The 17,897-nt window shown below is 35.4% G+C and overlaps 1 protein-coding gene across 1 annotated transcript; it reads left to right on the top strand.

Moving 5' to 3' along the window:
• Positions 1 to 1,646: 1,646 nt before the first annotated feature.
• Positions 1,647 to 14,663, top strand: cdk7 (cyclin-dependent kinase 7). Its single transcript, XM_053481654.1, has 12 exons — positions 1,647 to 1,777; positions 2,914 to 2,973; positions 6,491 to 6,524; positions 6,613 to 6,680; positions 7,860 to 7,928; positions 9,311 to 9,421; positions 10,366 to 10,484; positions 10,622 to 10,721; positions 12,052 to 12,138; positions 12,562 to 12,711; positions 13,931 to 14,075; positions 14,424 to 14,663. Exons 1-12 carry the CDS (start codon positions 1,712 to 1,714, stop codon positions 14,450 to 14,452), a joined length of 1,038 nt encoding a protein of 345 aa, XP_053337629.1. The 5' UTR covers positions 1,647 to 1,711; the 3' UTR covers positions 14,453 to 14,663.
• The last annotated feature ends 3,234 nt before the right edge of the window (positions 14,664 to 17,897 follow it).

Here is a 17,897-nt window from a genome sequence, read left to right as displayed (position 1 = left end):
ACTGTAAGTCAATACGGTCTTTATTGTCAATTTAACTATTTCACACAGTGCACAATGAAATGAAACAATGTTCCTCCTGGCCCATGTTGTTGCACCCATACAACATAAATGAACAAACTAAAATTAATAAACACAAACTACCTAACTAAGACACTTAATTAGCTGACTAGCAAAGACAAAAGAAATTAACACCATAAATTAACAAAGAACTAAGTCTTTATACTAATGACAGCAAAAGGCAACATCAGAAGTCATAAACTAACACAACATTCGGCATTCAACATCCACTTATATATTCAGTATATATATATATATATATATATATATATATATATATATATATATATATATATATATAAAAGTATACATAATAGCTTTACATTAAATCTCTTGCAGCCAGAAAAAGGTCAGAAGCTTGAACACCTCTTTCTTTACAGGTTAACTTTTTATTCACTACATTACATTGAACAATAAAAAATGTTGTACCAGTAAAGTAAATAATTGCTCTGACAACCAATCCTATTTCCCCCTACTGGTCTGATGGAGGACATGGAAGCTGTCTGAGTTGTTTAACAACTGATTAAATCTCTGAATACAAAACTGTAAAGGATAGACGAAACAAAAAAAAAGTTTAACTTTCCCACTTTAACAGTATGGGGTCCCACTTTACCAGTCTCCTCTAAATAGAGGTTTGTAGGGACATATTTTTCCATTTTCATTTTTTTATTGTCCGACAACCTAAGCTTTCTAAAATTATGTAATATTGTTAAATGCAGCATTAATATTACATAAAGCATATGTAATACAGTATTATAGTAAAATCTGACAAGAGGACATTGGATTTTTAAAATTGTCCCATTTTACTAATCTTCACCCTAGTAGATATTGTATATAACTCTTACTAATAAGGGATGTCTTTTTTAAGAGATATGTTAATGTTATGTTTAACATATGCTACATCTGATATATTTACCTCAACAATTTCATTAGAAATTAATTGTCTACCTCTTATAGTCTCTTTTACAACAATAACACATACAGTAGTGTAATGTCAACCTTGTAACAAAGCATTAACAGGGTGGTCATGGTTGTAACATGTATACATTCATACAACATTTATACAACATGTATGAAATCTTTCTTTATCTTTCAAAATATAGATTAATAGAGTTTAATGAGATGAGTTGTTTTCGTAAATGGACAGTAAAAGATTATAAATAAGTTGAAATTACTTCCACAAAATGACAATTGCACATTGCTTTACATTTTAAAAGCAATTGATTTAAATGTTTTTAAAAGACGGCTAAAAAATTTGAGGTCCAACTAGGGACTATGGAGGCTAATGGATATAAGGGGAAAACAAATTTTTTATAATATGTTTTTTTTTTAATAATACATTTTCCAAATATAATGTAACTTAATGTAACTTTAAACATTACGTCAATAATAACACAATGGTTATATTATTCATTAATATAACCATAATACGTATTATATAACAAGCAAATAAAAATACTGCATAGACTTAAAATAAACAAGACACCTGGATGTGTGTGTGTGTGTGTGTGTGTATATATATATATATATATATATATATATATATATCCCATATTCCTCTTCCTGGGGACTCTTGTTTTACCCGGAAGTACTTGGGGGACTTTAACTCAGCAGCAGGTCCGCGTCCAACAAAGAGCCGTTTGAAACCGAAAACATGGCTTTGGATGTCAAGTCCAGAGCTAAACGATATGAAAAACTAAACTTTCTCGGAGAGGGTCAGGTAACTTACGCCGTTAGCAGAAATACGAGCTTTCAAATGTCATGCAGGTGTGAATATAGCAGTGAAATCTGGCCAGTTTAACAGCATTAGCTTAGCGGTGTAACGTTAGCTCTGATAGAGTTACAGAGATCAGCTCTTGATGAAGATCATTCTGTAAGTCTTGCAGTTTAATTTGATGTTATCTGTCCAAAAACAGAGCAACTTTCCAACTGATGGGAATGTTAGGAGTGAAAAATACCTACCTACACGTCTCAAGATATCACGTTATTAGTGGATCAGTTAAAAACCCAAAGGCTGGTCATGCAAATAAAGAGACAATAATAGAAGTAGTGATGGAAGTGTCTTTGCAGATCTTTGTTTAACGTCTTATTTATTTACGTATCATTCATTAATAATGTGGCCTTGCACCCCCAGGGTCGAGGGTATGATTCTCGTCTTGGGTCTGTTTCTGTAGGTTGGTGATTTTTGAGTCTGGTAACTCTAAATGATCTTCTCTTGATTCTAAATCAACAACAACAGTCATTTGTTCTATCAAGGCACAAAGGAGATCTGTTCTGGAACAGTCCTTGCAAGAACACTATTGTCAAGTGCATTTGCAAAACCCAACAAGCACCAAGATAAAACTGGCTCTCATGAAGATCTTCCCAGGAAAGTAAGATCAAGACTTACCTCTGCTGCAGGGAACAAGTTCATTTAAAGTTACCAGCCTCAAACATTACCAATTAACAGCACCTCAGATTGAAACCGTTATGAAGGCTTTAGAGCATAAAGACCATAAACAGTGAATTAGAAGGTGTACCAAAACTTTTGACTGGTGCTGTATATGAACAAGTGGTATGGTCGCTTAGTGCTTAGCTCTGTCGCCCTGCACCTTCAGGTCCGGGTTAGAGTCCTGTCTTGTGGAGTTTGCATGTTCTCCCTGTGGGTTTCCTCTGGTTTCCTCGAATAGTCCAAAGACATGCAGATTACGTTCACTGGCGTTCCAAATTTCCTGTAGTGTTTGTGTCTGTGTGTACCCTGCCATGGATTGACACCATGTCCAGGGTGTACCCTGCCTCGCACCCAAATTCCCCTGATCTGAAAAAGCTTGCTTTCTGTCAGTTTGTTTTTGCCTTACATGTTGTGTGTCTTTGCAGTTCGCTACAGTTTACAAGGCAAGAGACAAAACTACAAATACCATTGTTGCAATTAAAAAGGTAAGATGATTAACAATAACGTTAATGGGTACATGTATGTCTACCTTAAGTCTCATTGCTATTATAAAAGCTTTAGTCAGGTTTAAATCCTCAGTAAGCACTCTAGGTAAGACTTGGACCAAAACATGTTTTGCAAGAGTACACTAGCAAGGCATCACTATGTGACCAGGTCCTTGGTCCTCCAATTACTTGTAGAACCATGGTTACATCGAGTACCTTCTTTTAATGTCTTATGAACAGAAAAAATCGTGTCCTTCGTAAAGCTGTAGAACTTGTCCTGATAGTCAAGATGAGAATCTTATGACCTGACCAAATGGGGTGCAACATTTCATGTCAAATACAAATAAATTTTTTATTTGTCACATACGCGGCCATGTGCAGTGAAATGCTTACTGTATATGAATGTCTGTAGCCTTTAAATAGAAAAATTTCACTGAACATAAAATTAGACTATAAATGAAAATTTTACACTAAATACTGCAACCACAATTCCAAAGAAGTTGGGACAGTCACTTCATCAAAAATTTACTTAGCATGTTAATTGATGATTTGCCATGTGAATTTAATTGCTTGTTGAAAATATGCACTTATGTAAAATCCTGTTGCTGCGACACCCTTTAAAAAGTTGGAACAGTTGACTGTTTACCAGTTTGTAATGTCACTATTTCTGTTAATAATAACACATTTTAAGCATTTTCGTACTGAAAACACAAATTGGTCAAGTTTAGCTAGCAAGCGTTTTCCCCCATTCTTCTATTATGCAGGTCTTCAGCTGTACAGTTGTATGGGGTCTTCGTTGCCATACTTTGCATTTTATTAACCCCTGCCCAAGGTATGCGGTTCACCCCTGCCATAACTGGTTTACCACAGGCAGGGGTATGTGTATTCGTCCTGTTACGGGTAACTGGTTCCTCCCAGCTACCCATATTGAGAGTATGCACGGGCACTGACACACCCCCATACTATAACTGATGTTGCCTTTGGGCCTGGTCTTTGTACTCTTTGACCCAAAACACATTTCCAGTGTGCCACTGTCCATCTCAGATGAGACCTTCATGAGATGAGATGCTTCTGGACAGTATTGATGTACAGTATGGCTTTCCTAAGGCTTAAGTATCATTTGTAAATGCGGCAATTAGTGGTTTTATTGGATAAAGGTACCGTATCATAACATCCACTACAAAAGCATAATGCTTTGTAAGGTATAGATGTCTGAGGCGTTAAAGATTCAGAATCCTTTACGCACTGAGATTTAATGGCTTTCTTTGAATTTCTTGACAATGTTATTGTGTACTAACATTGAAAGTATTGTATAATTTGCTGTTTGCTTTGCCCATTCTTTCTCTAGAAGCATTAACCCTTTCGTTGAAACTTCTTGTATACTATAACATAAGACAACTGTTTTGCATGTTCCATTACCAGCACATATTTTTCATCACCTTGTGATCTCTATGGGTTAAGAGTATTATTAGTCCTAATCTGCCCCTGTCCTAACTCTTTTGGATGTTACAGCAACCAGATTTGAAATAAGTGCACAATTATTGCACATTATACATGGTCACATTATTTAATCACATCATCAAATAATGTTATTGGAGTTTTTTAAATATTGTATAAGGTTCTTATATTCTTTTTGGTGTTATTGCGATTTTCCTTGCCCTTAAAATTATTGTTTTTTGCAATTAAGCTAAAGATAGAACTTGGAATAAATTAACATTTAAGTGAAACTTTAATTTACGAAATAAAATATATATTCATAATATAAATTTCTATTTTAATTATTACACAGTAAAAAAATTATAAAATAAAATGTGAAAAGTATAACAATATAATATGGAATATAATAAAATAAGAGCAGCTATTTTATTTGTTTTTAATAATAAGTGATATAAAAATGCTGAAAGCAGTCTGTCAGAAGCAGGGTGACTGTCCATGTGAGAAAGTGTACAAAGAAAGAAATGTACAACATTCTAATGATGGTGCATGAATAAGAATGTCAGGTGTGTGTGTAAGCAAGTTGAGGGCCCAAATGGATTTTTGAAAGAGGTTCTTCCACCTCCTTTTAGCGCTAAACACTTAGCTATTTGTTTTGCTCCACAAATGTTCGTGGCTTAGTGCTGATAAAGGAAAGCTCTCTAATTATTCATGTTTCATCTTAGACAATCTTGGGTTGTATAACCATATTCTCATCCCTACAAGATATTTTGTTGCCATTATATGCAGTAAGGTTTATATATTATATGCAATTAACAGACCTTACATACAGTATGTTGCTATGCAGAAACCTCGGTGTACATGCGTGTTAGAGAGTAAATAGTTAATGTTTACACGCACTGCCTTATGGGTATTTAAGTTTGCAGGTGCTGAGGGTTTTGAGCCACAGAGACCCTTTTAAGCCACTGTGGACCTAACACTAGCTATGCCTACATGGGCAGCGTTTCTTCAATCCAATCCGAATCATTTCGGTTATAGATTCAAACGTTTTCGACATCTGATGGCTGTGATGTTTAATCTTCTGTAAATATTACACAAGAAGAAGAAAAATATATATTTTTTTTACAGCTTTGAGGTTGAGGTTATGCTTCCCTTTTATCTTTTCCGATCCTGCTTTCTGCTTTATGATTGGTTAGATCATTTACTACATATGAAATGGTCATCGCTCCTTTTTTAGCCAGAGACCTACTGGATAAAAATAAAGACAGGTTAGAGAAAGTGTTGTTTACTGATCAGGAATTGACGCAAATTTTCTTTCCATGAAATTCGTCAAATCGCCTAATTTTACCCCCACATGGGGCAAACTAGCACGACAAGGATAAACTAATTGTGACAAGAGAAAAATGATCAGATCAAGTGTTTTCATGGCTAATGTTTACCTATTGAATTGGCTGGTTTGGGTCGGACTGATCTGATTCAGGTGTTTGCATAATGCATTTTTATTCTGATAACGTGGACTCTAATATTCCGCTTATAAACACTGACTGGAAAATAGTGGATGAGACATAAAAAAGATCCAAACAATCCTGCAAACAATAGACCACGCGTTACTTCTACTGACAATGAGAGAATAATAAAGTCAGTAATTACTGTCAAATTAAAATTTTACTCGTCACTGTCAATCTCAAAGATTGGAGTTTTTTATTGTATCATCTTTGAATACACACCCTGGTCTATTCAGTAGGATAGTTAAATAAACATGATCCTTAAACTTACAGGGAGTCACAATCAGCAGTTGACCGCTTTGTACCTGGCCAAAAACGATCACATGGGACGCCCACTAGTTTTAAAGAAACATTAGGAAGTTAAAAAATTCAGAAAGAAAGTGCGAATAAACAGCGCTGTTTATTCAGTTGGTCTATTGTTAATATATTATCTTTACATATTAAGCTTTTATTTTACATATGATGATACAGGATGATGTGTAAAAACACACCAGGATTAGTGATAATTCTAGTTAATAGTCCATGGGTAAGGTAAGCGGTGATTTAAAAAAAATTATAATTTTTTTCTTCCCTCACAGATTAAAGTCGGACACAGAACAGAGGCAAAAGATGGTTTGTGTACAGAGCTAAATTATTAAAATATTAATCTCCTCGGTTTGTTTTCCCCTCCTATAATTTTATCTTACTTTTGGACTTTCAGGAATCAACAGAACAGCCCTCAGAGAAATCAAGCTGCTGCAGGAGTTGAGTCATCCAAATATTATTGGAGTAAGTGCCTGGATAAATATTCGATACCACCCAAACTACTGCATATAATGAATAAAACCCACAGAGCGTGTCGTTGTAGGACTATAATCCACACCCTGGCGGTGTGATGCAGACGGCGATGAGGCAGAGTTACTGTTACTACTCCTCAAATGATAGTTTTCCCATAATGTCATGTCAAAAAGTCTTTATCACGTCCTATAACTCAGCGATTTGCCAGCGGTTAAGTTTAGAGCTTCATTTCAAGCTTTTTAACGGTCTAATTTAATGTTATTGAAGTTCTGCATGACAAGTTACATCCTGTTATCACTTTCATTACTGCAGCAATAAAGAGTCGTTCTCTCATCAGCCCTCTCTTTTATCCTCTCTCTTAAAGTTGAAGACTATCTGTCTTTCTGAAATTGTCTAATTGGACTGTGTAGTCTTCTCTACCATGCAGACGCCTTTCATAAAAATGGTATAAATATCTCTTAGCAGATTAAGAATGTTGTTTTAATAAATAAAACTGTTTAAAATGATCCTTAGATTACTTGGATCATCATATATATTACCTGGGAATGAGTCGTTCGTATAGAAATAATAATGTTAATGTTAAAACATTAATGTTACATTTATTATTCTGGTAAAGCTATACTGGTAGAATCATAAATTTTACAGTTCTGTGGTGTAAATATATCAGATCAAAGCTTGTAGGTATTTTGAAGATGTAAGAGATGAATGAAACCGGGACTTGAAATGTCCATGACTGAAGTTGTAAACCAATTGGCATTTATAGAACTGCAAACGTTTTCAAGAAGGTCAAACATCTGCGAATGGCGATCCCGGCTGTGGTGACTTAGACCCCACTGCAATCGTTTCCATGAGCATTCGGGGATTAAAACACCTGATCCTTGAAAATCACAAGATAACTTGTCTGTTGAAACCAGCCATTGTAACATTTTTGGGCCATTAAAGGAGTTTCTTAAAGGCCAGCGTTTTAGACGTGAAACAGGCAGTCTAATCATGGCTCCAGTGTACTAAGAGAACTTTCTACCTTGATAATATACAGGTGCAAGTAAAACGCTGGTATAAGTGCGTTGGTGTGGCAGGAGATTATATAGAGAAATAAAGGTAGTTTTTACTCTCATAGTTTGGCTGCATAAAATTGTAACAAAAAAAAAAAATCCTTTCTTATTTCTGCAGCTCCTCGATGCCTTCGGACACAAATCCAACATTAGCCTCGTGTTTGACTACATGGAGACTGACCTAGAGGTAAACAATAGATTTTCTCAAACATTTTCTTTTTGCATACCAACTACCTAGGTATGCTAAATATCTTTTGCTTCTCTATAATCATATTATCAGAAAGGAGACTTCAGGCATCAGCCCAAGTCCTAATTAAATTTTAGTAGCTGCAAGCCAAATCGGATGGCAGGAAAGCTAGATTGTTTCCTAATAGCACTTTAAAAATCAATGGAGCCATCTTTATCACTCCAGCTCAGCCTTTATTATGAATCCAGGGGACAGACTCTAAAAGCAGGAAAGTGATGTGGTTGCCGAATACAACGTTTATGTTCAAACTGTTGTTGATAGAAAACTAGTGTAAGGAAAAGATTAATTTTGTCACTTTGCATTATGTCCGTCAAAAGGAAGACTTTATACTTTATATTTAACATTTGTTGAAACTCTCTGAAATAATGTTTTGTTTTACAATCTGTTTGAGGGGGATAAATATTATTTTTATTATGGGTAGAGTACATGTTTGTAAAATAAAGCAAAAAACAGTCCTTTTAGTAATCGTTGGGATCAATTAATTTGGACAAGATGCAGAATAGGACACTCGATAATCAATAATTTTTATAATTTTTTCTACTAGAAAACTCACCACAATGTTTATCCCTTCTGTCCGTCAAACATATTTTATTTGTCTGTAATTCTTATACTCCTTTGATAAACTTGTTTTATTCTGTTTACACTTTAAATTTGGATTTACTTTTTTCAGTTTTAAAGTTCTTTAAAAAATGTATCTTAAACATCTTATCTAGTTTTAATATTGAATAACAAAAACTGACTCTCGCCATGAATATAGCTGTAGAAGCTGGCAAGGTGGTAAAAAAGAAAGAAAAAAAAAACAATATCCACTTTCTCTTTTATTTTACCAGATTTATTCACAAAAGATAATATTTAAATGTTTACTAATGAAACTAGGTTAGAAATCTATTAAGTCTTTAACAAAGCCTTAACAGCCATTATCAATATTGTGAAGGTTCTCCTTGTGCCAGCAGGGCAGCTCTGGCCCCTTGGCGCATGAGTCCAAAAGCCGTCCCATGGATCTGGGGAGTTTGGAGGCTGAATCAACAACCTTAAACTATTTGTCTGATCAGCCCCATACACACCAAGCTGTGATGCACTGATAGAATTCTATATCAGTGCCAGCATTTAAGATTTCACTTTGTGCTACATTGGCTTTTTCATGGGACTGGATGAGCTAGGCATATGTGGCCCTTGGGTGCCCATGATTCCATAATGAGTTTAATATTACTTAATCATCATTGTTTAATTTACCTGACGGTGGTGTTGTGGCTGATCAGTGCATTTCTCTTCATTTCAAACAATAAATGTGCAAAATGTCATGTGATGCTTTTCTCTTTCAGGTCATCATAAAAGACACAAGTCTTGTATTGACACCAGCCAATATTAAAGCCTACATCCTGATGACACTTCAGGGTCTGGAGTACTTACACCATCACTGGATCCTGCACAGGGTCAGTCCAAAAGTTCACTAAAACCCCTGATTATACTGTATACCACTGAGTGATGGATTAATATTACTGCGCTCGTTTTAATATGTTATTTAGTCTGTTATAACAGCCCCTACTGTGTTTCATATATTAATACACCTGTCATGTTATTCCTTACAAAGTGAGTGATATAGTGAAGCTTTGAAATGTTTGCTTAGTCAAAGGTAAGGCTCTTTATTTAAGTTAAGTCCACAGGACAGAGGAGCTTGAGCTTTATGGTTTCTCAGTGACGGTCTGTGTTTGGATTACTAACTAAATTTGAATTTTGGTAATTTTTAAAGATGAATCTCCAGAAACACATGAGAAAAATAAACTACTGTATGTCTTTTTTTTTTCTTCTTCTGGTTTTAAATTTTTTAAGCTATTTACATGGACACTGAAGCAGTGTGTTCGGACGAGGAGTTACACAGAAGTTTAAGATATAAAAATGCAGTATGTGTGGATTATTTCTGCTGGAGCGATAACACATTGTGGGAGCTCTGAGACCTGTGTTGCCTTGTAAAAGACACACAATATGGCACCTTTGAGAGAGAACATACAGAAGTGGCTGCTGTGGGAAAGACAGGACTAACTTGTTTCACAGACATTCCACAACATCAAATGGCTAAAAAAAATTGTTTACAAATGTTATTGTAATCTTTGGAATGAAGCTCTTTAGTATAAAAGTAATAAGATGCACTGGGACTTGCTGTTAAGTTATATGACGATCAGGATGGTAACTCGCTGTTTCATGTTGGCCCACATTGCATCACCCCTCATAGATTTTTCTTTTCTTTTTTTTTCCTCTCCCAATAACGGTGTACTCTGTCCTGTTTATTACTTAGTTGGTTGTTTTTATGTTATGATCTCCCAGTTACCACACACTTTATAGTTTGTCAAATTGTAATTACTTCTGTCTGCTTTTCCAGGATTTGAAGCCAAATAATTTGCTGCTCGATGAATTTGGGGTACTGAAACTTGCTGATTTTGGATTGGCCAAAGCCTTTGGAAGTCCTAACAGAGTTTATACACATCAAGTAGTAACCAGGTATGTACTTGGCCAAGTTAGGTTTATCAAATTAACTATTTATTTTATAAATACTTCCACATAAAAGCTGTATAGATGTCTATACTGCCAGTAAAGCTAAACAGAATCACATCAATCACATTAAAATCTTGTTTCAGGTGGTACCGTTCTCCAGAGCTGCTCTTCGGGGCCAGGATGTATGGGGTGGGAGTGGACATGTGGGCAGTAGGTTGCATCTTAGCTGAACTCCTACTCCGAGTAAGTCACAGAGCATTCAAGGTCGTCATTGTTCTTCTCCATGTGACTCATTACAAATATTTGTGATGAGTTCTCATTTGTAACAAACAGACAAGTATTAAACAGATGGTTACTTTTTCATTAAATGTATTTATAATAGACATAAAGGATAATTAAATTATAAAGAAACAGTGTCATGGAAACCGAATTACAACACATTATGTCTTAACATGATGGATGTTTACATTTAGAGCCTGTATTTTCCATAAGGATTATATAATTACATCTGGAACAACTTGTGATATTTAATAATTAATTGGGATAACAATGTTAATTGAATCCTGATGTGACTTAATCGATAATGACTAAAATGCGTGGTGAAACCAAAGTATGATGATTCCATTCAGACTGGACAGCATTGTAAGATGAGGATTTTGAGTACAGTAATTAAAATAAAATAGACAGAGCTTTTAAATAAGCAGATTTTTTAAAAGTATTTTTAATATATATATATATATGTATTGTTTTGATCATAAGGATTCAGGAACTTTGAGACTCTTAATTGTGTAGAATAACAGAACATGGTTATGAGAATTTTAAAACTAGTTTTATTTTTTGATCTAATTCCCTGGAATAATCCATTTCACTAGGGCATGGATATTATCAAAATTTTTCTCTATACACTAGAGCCATGATCAGACTGCCTGCCTCATATCTAAAACCATGGCCTCCCAGGAACTCCATCAATGGCACAAACCATGTGAAAATGGCTTGGAGTAATGTCTGGACTGTGCAGGGGGGTTGACAATACCTCCCAGCCGAGTTTCTTTACTGTGAAAGTGGTTCGGTGACCAGTGGGAGGTTGTGCATAGTTCTGTAATACACAACACTCTTGGTGATTAAACCATTACTTTTTTTTTCCCTTAAAGGAAAGGAAATTCCTCTGAGGCTAGCGTTTCAGTCGTACAGCAGGCAGCGGTTTATGGCTCTGGTGTACTGAGAAAACTTTCTACTTTGATGGAATCCAAGCACTACTGAAACACTGGGACGAGTGCATTAGTCTAGCAGGAGATTATTTAGAGAAGTAAAGGAAGTTTTTACTCCCATATCTGTGTTCTGTTGTTCTACACAATCAAAAGTTCAAGTTAGACTTGAACGCTCCTCGTTAATGTATATGTGGGTTTAATGAATTATTCAGACATAAAGAACAGTAGAATTTAAAACTATACGGTAAAAATAGGTCTCATTTACGAGTTGACAAATTTAACAACATGTGCTAATGTGCTAAGTACTTTCCTTAACAGGTGTTTCATTGAGAGTATTAAATTACATTTCTCTTTTATTTTGCAAGGTCCCCTTTCTGGCTGGAGATTCTGACCTGGATCAGCTAACAAAGATATTTGAAACTCTGGGAACTCCAACCGAAGAAACATGGCCTGTAAATACATTTAGACATTTAGTACTGTGCATCACTAAATGACCGAAAGTTTGTGGACACCTGACCATCAAAACACATTTGTGGTGTTTCCCCCTGAACTGCCACATACTTATAAGCACACCATTCTCTTTAATATATTTATGAAGATATGGTTTGCCATGATTGCAGTTATAGAACTTTGTCTTTGAAATAAATATAAGATGTTTCTGATTCAAAAATAGCACAAATCAGCCATGACTATCTAGTAAAATCTAGTAGAAAGCCTTCCCAGAAACATGGATCTTGTTATAAAAGCAAAAGGAGAATAAATATTGAATAGGATGTTTAACAAGCACAATGGTATGGTGTCTACAAACTTCTGACCATATACTGTATTTCTCTCAAGAAATATCAAACACAGACTAACCGTTGGTTTGTTTTAAGGGGATGACTAGTCTTCCAGATTACGTCTCGTTTAAACTGTTTCCTGGCACACCATTGGAGCACATTTTTAGCGCAGCGAGCGATGACCTTTTGGAGCTCCTGAAGGGCATGTTTACCTTTAACCCCTGCACCCGCCTCACAGCCACAAAGGTAACCAGTACAGAGCTGCTTTTTTCAACCTTAGATTAGATTAAGGCTTTAAACTGTAGGGGTGGGAAACGCCAGTCATCACCCAATACGATAGACCTAGATGCCGAGTCAAGTTAATTTGTGATTCTATGACTCTTGCGTCTTCTAACGCACACAATTTTTCGACTGATTAGTGCTCGCTGTGTTTTAAGACTTGTGTAATTAATGGCTTTAAGACTAATTCGCTCATAGAGTTTGGAAATAAAGGCAGATCGAAGGCTTTTAACACGTTGGGCTTTTGATCATTTAACACAATACAAATGCATTTTCATTGCGCCACTCGGAACAGAAACATTCATATCTAAAACTGATCGGCTGATCACTGCTTATGGCCAATCAAACTTCAAACCAGACAATTCTGCTCATTTGAATCGCTCACCTGTTCACGCTACATGATTCTAAATGCTTGCAATAAGAGTTGAATGTTGCAGTGTACACAGTAGAAACAAACTGAATGCAACTCTGGATGGAAATAAATGTTATGGCATTTTGTAAGGTTGTTGAAACAGTGCCAATTTTCTATGTCTGACAATAAATAACACAAAAATTAAAGGGGGAAAACTCTGTAACAAATTAAATTTTTTTAATAAGGTGCTTCCAATCAGTTTGTAGTTATTTAACGAAAAATCTTATTTAAAAAAAATTGTTGTGATGTGCCGACTATTAAACTCCATAGAAGAAACATGCTGACACTCATAGTAATGGGTACAATTCTTTTATAAAAAATTTCTTTTAATAGTTTTGTGTAGAAGCAATTAAGCAGCTAAGACATGAAATGCTCACTGAGTGAAGAAGCAACTCTGGGTAATGAGATTAAATGATTACCGCTCACACTGAGTGAAAGTGTCACTGATGGGTACGAGTTCACACCTAAGATCACTCTCTCTCTAAAAGAATGTAGATTCTCCAAAATTAGAAGGGGGATCCATTTATGCCACATCATTATGCAGTGGCTTTAAATTAACACCTTTCTAGCTTAACACGTTCACAAGTCTCTAACATTAATAGTGACACATTCCAGTGAGTGTGCTGTTTTATAAATGAATCTTTTAGATGGTTTTGTACAATAAAAGGTGGTGTTTAAGTTCAGCATGTGTTTTTGTATTGTTTCGCTGCAGGATTGTATCCTGCTGATTGTGTGCATAAGTGTTTACACAGTCTTTGTGAATGTCTGTTGTAGGCATTGAAGATGCCATATTTTAGCCAAAAACCAGCTCCCACCCCAGGCCCTCAGCTTCCCCGACCAAACTGTTCAGCAGAAGCTCTTAAAGAAAAAGAAAATCTCACGATCGGGATTAAAAGAAAACGAGATGCTATTGAACAAGGTGAAAATACATAGTCACTTATTAAAGGTTCGTCTGTCTGTAATAGAAGAATTAGAGCAGTTTTAGAACTGTGTGTATTTTTGTTTGTCAGGTATCTCTATGTCAAGTAACATAAAAACACAAAAATAAATATATTGTTATATAATGAACATTTATGAAAATTTGTAAAGCCTGTGAGGGTTTCATAAGGACACATTTGCTTAACATTTCAGGAAGAGAGTTTCCGGAGCATGTGTTGTAATAATATGCAAATGCAATATTCAAGTAATTTTAAGAACAAAATGACACTTTTTAGAAGTGCATTGTTGCTCAAACAGTAACTGATTAATGTTCTTATTCATTTCATAGGAACCCTGAAGAAAAAGTTGGTGTTTTAGGTGATGTGGTTTGGAGACTCTTGCCTGTTTTTGAGCCATGTCACCTCTAGTGCTGCTACAGATAACCCCCTTATAAATAATGAATTGGTCAACCTTTCATATAAGAGCTAATTGTGACTGCTGGAACGGGCATATTTATGTTGATTAGATTGATCATATTTTTTGTTATTTTTATACACATGGTATGTAATTAAATTATGGTGGTAACGTGGTGGCTTTGTGTATTATTTAAATTTAAAAGTTTGACAGCACAAGTGTTAGTAAATTTTACTTGCATAGTTGTTTTTAAACAATAAGTTGTTTTATTGTAACTCGAGGTCTCCCAAATATGTCTGCATTCTGGCATGCTTGATTTCCTTTTTTTCAGCCATGGTTCAATGTCTGTAGCTTTAAATAGTACTCTGCGGGAGAGCTTTTTCTGAGCCAATTATAACACAGAGACTGAATGCATCCATGTTTAAGACCTTTTCAAGCATTTCATTGGTCTTTCAGGCTTTTTCCTACCAAAAAAATCTAAGGCGATTAAGAACTGAAAAAGACTATGTTAGCCATTAGCAATTACCTACCCACTAGCCTTGCCTAGTCTTAATTAATCTAGCTTTCAAATATTGCAGCTAGAGAACAGCAGCTAACAATGTGAGAAAGTTTGCTTGTTTAAGCCCCAGGCAATACAAAAAATGGCAGAGGACATGCAGCAGGGAATGTATTTTTCTTGTGGTGTTTGACTAGAGACCCATCTGAATGTCTGCAAATCATTAAAAATATATTTTAAATAATAGGTCCCCTTTAAAGATTAACTAGATAGAAATCCTTCATCTGGTTCTTTAACTTGGCTTCCATTTGGCAAATTTAAATTCATAGTTTTCAAGAAATTCTTTCATTATCTTTGTTCTTTTTACTGTGATTTGTTCATAATTTGTTTTTCTTCAGATATGAAATTTAATCTCAAATTTTATTTTGTCTTTTGCATCTTGCATGATTCCTAATGCAGATTATGTTCAGAAAACTAGTCATGCACAGTGTTTATTTTAAGAATAATTAATTGACTTCAATGTTTTATCTGAAATAATTTTCAGTGGTTAAGGGTTAATAATGTTTCTCAAAGATTTTAATATTCAGCCTTCAGATCAGTGGCCTAGTAATGTCTGAAGAAAAAAGAGCTACTAGTAGATTTGTAGAATTAAATGCTGTAGTCCTCTGTAGGTAATTATCTTCTCAAATAGAACTCAAACCCATTTAAATTTTGTTTGTTAAATTTTTAAGCGCCTTCTTGGTGTACTTTTGAGTTCCTAATGAGTAAGCCAAAGGAGACAGTGCTAAGGAAATGTTCAAGCAAAAAGCCTTGAGAGGAGCCAGACTCAAAATTGAACCCATCCTCTGCTGGGGGAGACAGGATAGTAAGATAATAAACCACTACTTTTTAGCATGCTTAAATGTGTATTAAAAGGTTGGTCAGTATAAATATGAGGGGTGTTTAAGTCTAACTGGGACTTTTGATTATGCCAAATAACAGAACACAGATGTAAGGCTAAAAACCAGCATTATTTCACTATATATAATCTCCTGCTACACTAATGCACTTACCCAGCATTTCACTAGTGCTTGGATACCATCAAAATAGAAAGTTTTCTCAGTATGCAGGAGCCATGATCAGACTACCTGCCTTGTTTCTGAAATGCTGGCCTCTCGGGAACTCCCTGGACTGAGGTCAGACCTGTATAGGGGATGTAGCAATAATTTCCTACTTAGTTCTTGTAATGTGCATTTGAATGATTGTGTGTGCAATTTCCACTGAAAGATGCACCACTTCTAAAAGTTGTGCGATGAGTAATCCATTGATTTTTTTTTATTATTTTATTTTTTTTTTAATCAGGCATTCAATTTGGTAAACAGGAACGACTGCGATGGTGGCTCCAATCCACCTCAGCCAGGATCATCATTGTTTATAAAAGTCTCATCACCGTACCATGCTTGAAGTCTCTTGTAAACACAAGGTCCGGTTTGATTTTAATACCCTTTGTTTTTGAGAGTAACAGTCCTGGTATGAAAACAGGGCCGTCTCTATAATCACAGCAGCCCCTCTTGGGTATAAGTGCACAGCATGATACTCAGTTCAGCACTTGTTTAAGCCATTTTTAGTTGTTCAAGGTTCAGTTCTCTGGACATTTCTTATCTGTAGTGCTTCCTGAAATGCTTGTCACCTGTCACTCATGAACATTTGTTGCTGCTAGTCATGTAATCATTTCCACACTGATTCATGACTTTTATGCTATTATGCAGCAGATGCCACTTGATTTCCAGTTAAGTGTTGTCCTTGATGAATTTTTTTCATTATACTGGTGAGAGTGCCTTGAAGCGTACATATTAATGTGGCTGGCATTGTGATTCCAGATGATAGATTGGGAATAGACGTGTCAAGTGTTTTCTGAAAAAAGACATCACTGCTTTCATGTTTATATTAAACCTTTAAGTCTTATGTCCTTTATCTGATTTTGTTTAGTGGTCAGTTTGATCACGGGTTATTAAATGTGCAATGTTCGAAACCTCAAATTGCGAGTAACACGGTTTGCGAGTGTTTCGCAAGACGAGCAAGGATTTTTAATAAATTTTGACTTTAAAAATTAGCATTGTCTTGGTTTATGAGCACCGAGTATCATGTATCATGCACGCGCTTCTTGTTTTGACGTCGAGCGTCACGTGATCACAACTGAGCCAATGGTTTTTCTCTCTCTTGTGCTGCAAAACTGTGGGTAATCGTCTCCCCTGCTTGATCTTAGTGCCTGGCTCTTACTGGTATAATCAACATCCGTGCACGCGTATACTGTTTACTATAACACTGTAACCGTGTGTGTGTGTGTAAAACATATTTTATTCTGTGTTTACAGTGCGCTTGTACTGTTTCTTATAACACACGTGTGCACACGTAAAAATCAAAAGCAAAATAAAGTCTCATTAGAACATTAAACATCCATTTTCTCCCTCAGCCTGTGCGCGTGCGTAATTTGACACCATGCTGGTTCACACACTCACTCTCTCACCTTTAGCGTGTGTGTATTTGTGAACTGGCACGGTCATAGCACACGCACATCACGACAGACTCAAACACACACACACAATGCCTGCGTGCATGAACGGAAACACTTATGTGTCAGGATTTATTTTAACTTTTTTTTTAAAGGGTAAGTGCAGATTTTATTTTTTTTTTTTTACTTTATATTTTGTGTTAATTCATTTTGTTTTGTTTTTGGGCTGTGGAACGAATAATTAAACTTTTCATTATTTATAATGTCAAAATTAAATTTGGTTTACGAGTGTTTTGGAATACGAGTCCAATTCCTGAACGAATTATGCTCGTAATATGAGATTCCACTGTATTTCCAATGTCTTTGAAACCTGATAACCAGGTTTTCATTTTGTGAAGCATACAATTAAAAGAAGAAAACAT

This window comes from Clarias gariepinus, chromosome 21 (genome assembly GCF_024256425.1).
Source record: "Clarias gariepinus isolate MV-2021 ecotype Netherlands chromosome 21, CGAR_prim_01v2, whole genome shotgun sequence".
NCBI classification, from domain to species: Eukaryota; Metazoa; Chordata; class Actinopteri; order Siluriformes; family Clariidae; genus Clarias; species Clarias gariepinus.
This window is presented reverse-complemented; position numbering and strand designations above follow the sequence as displayed.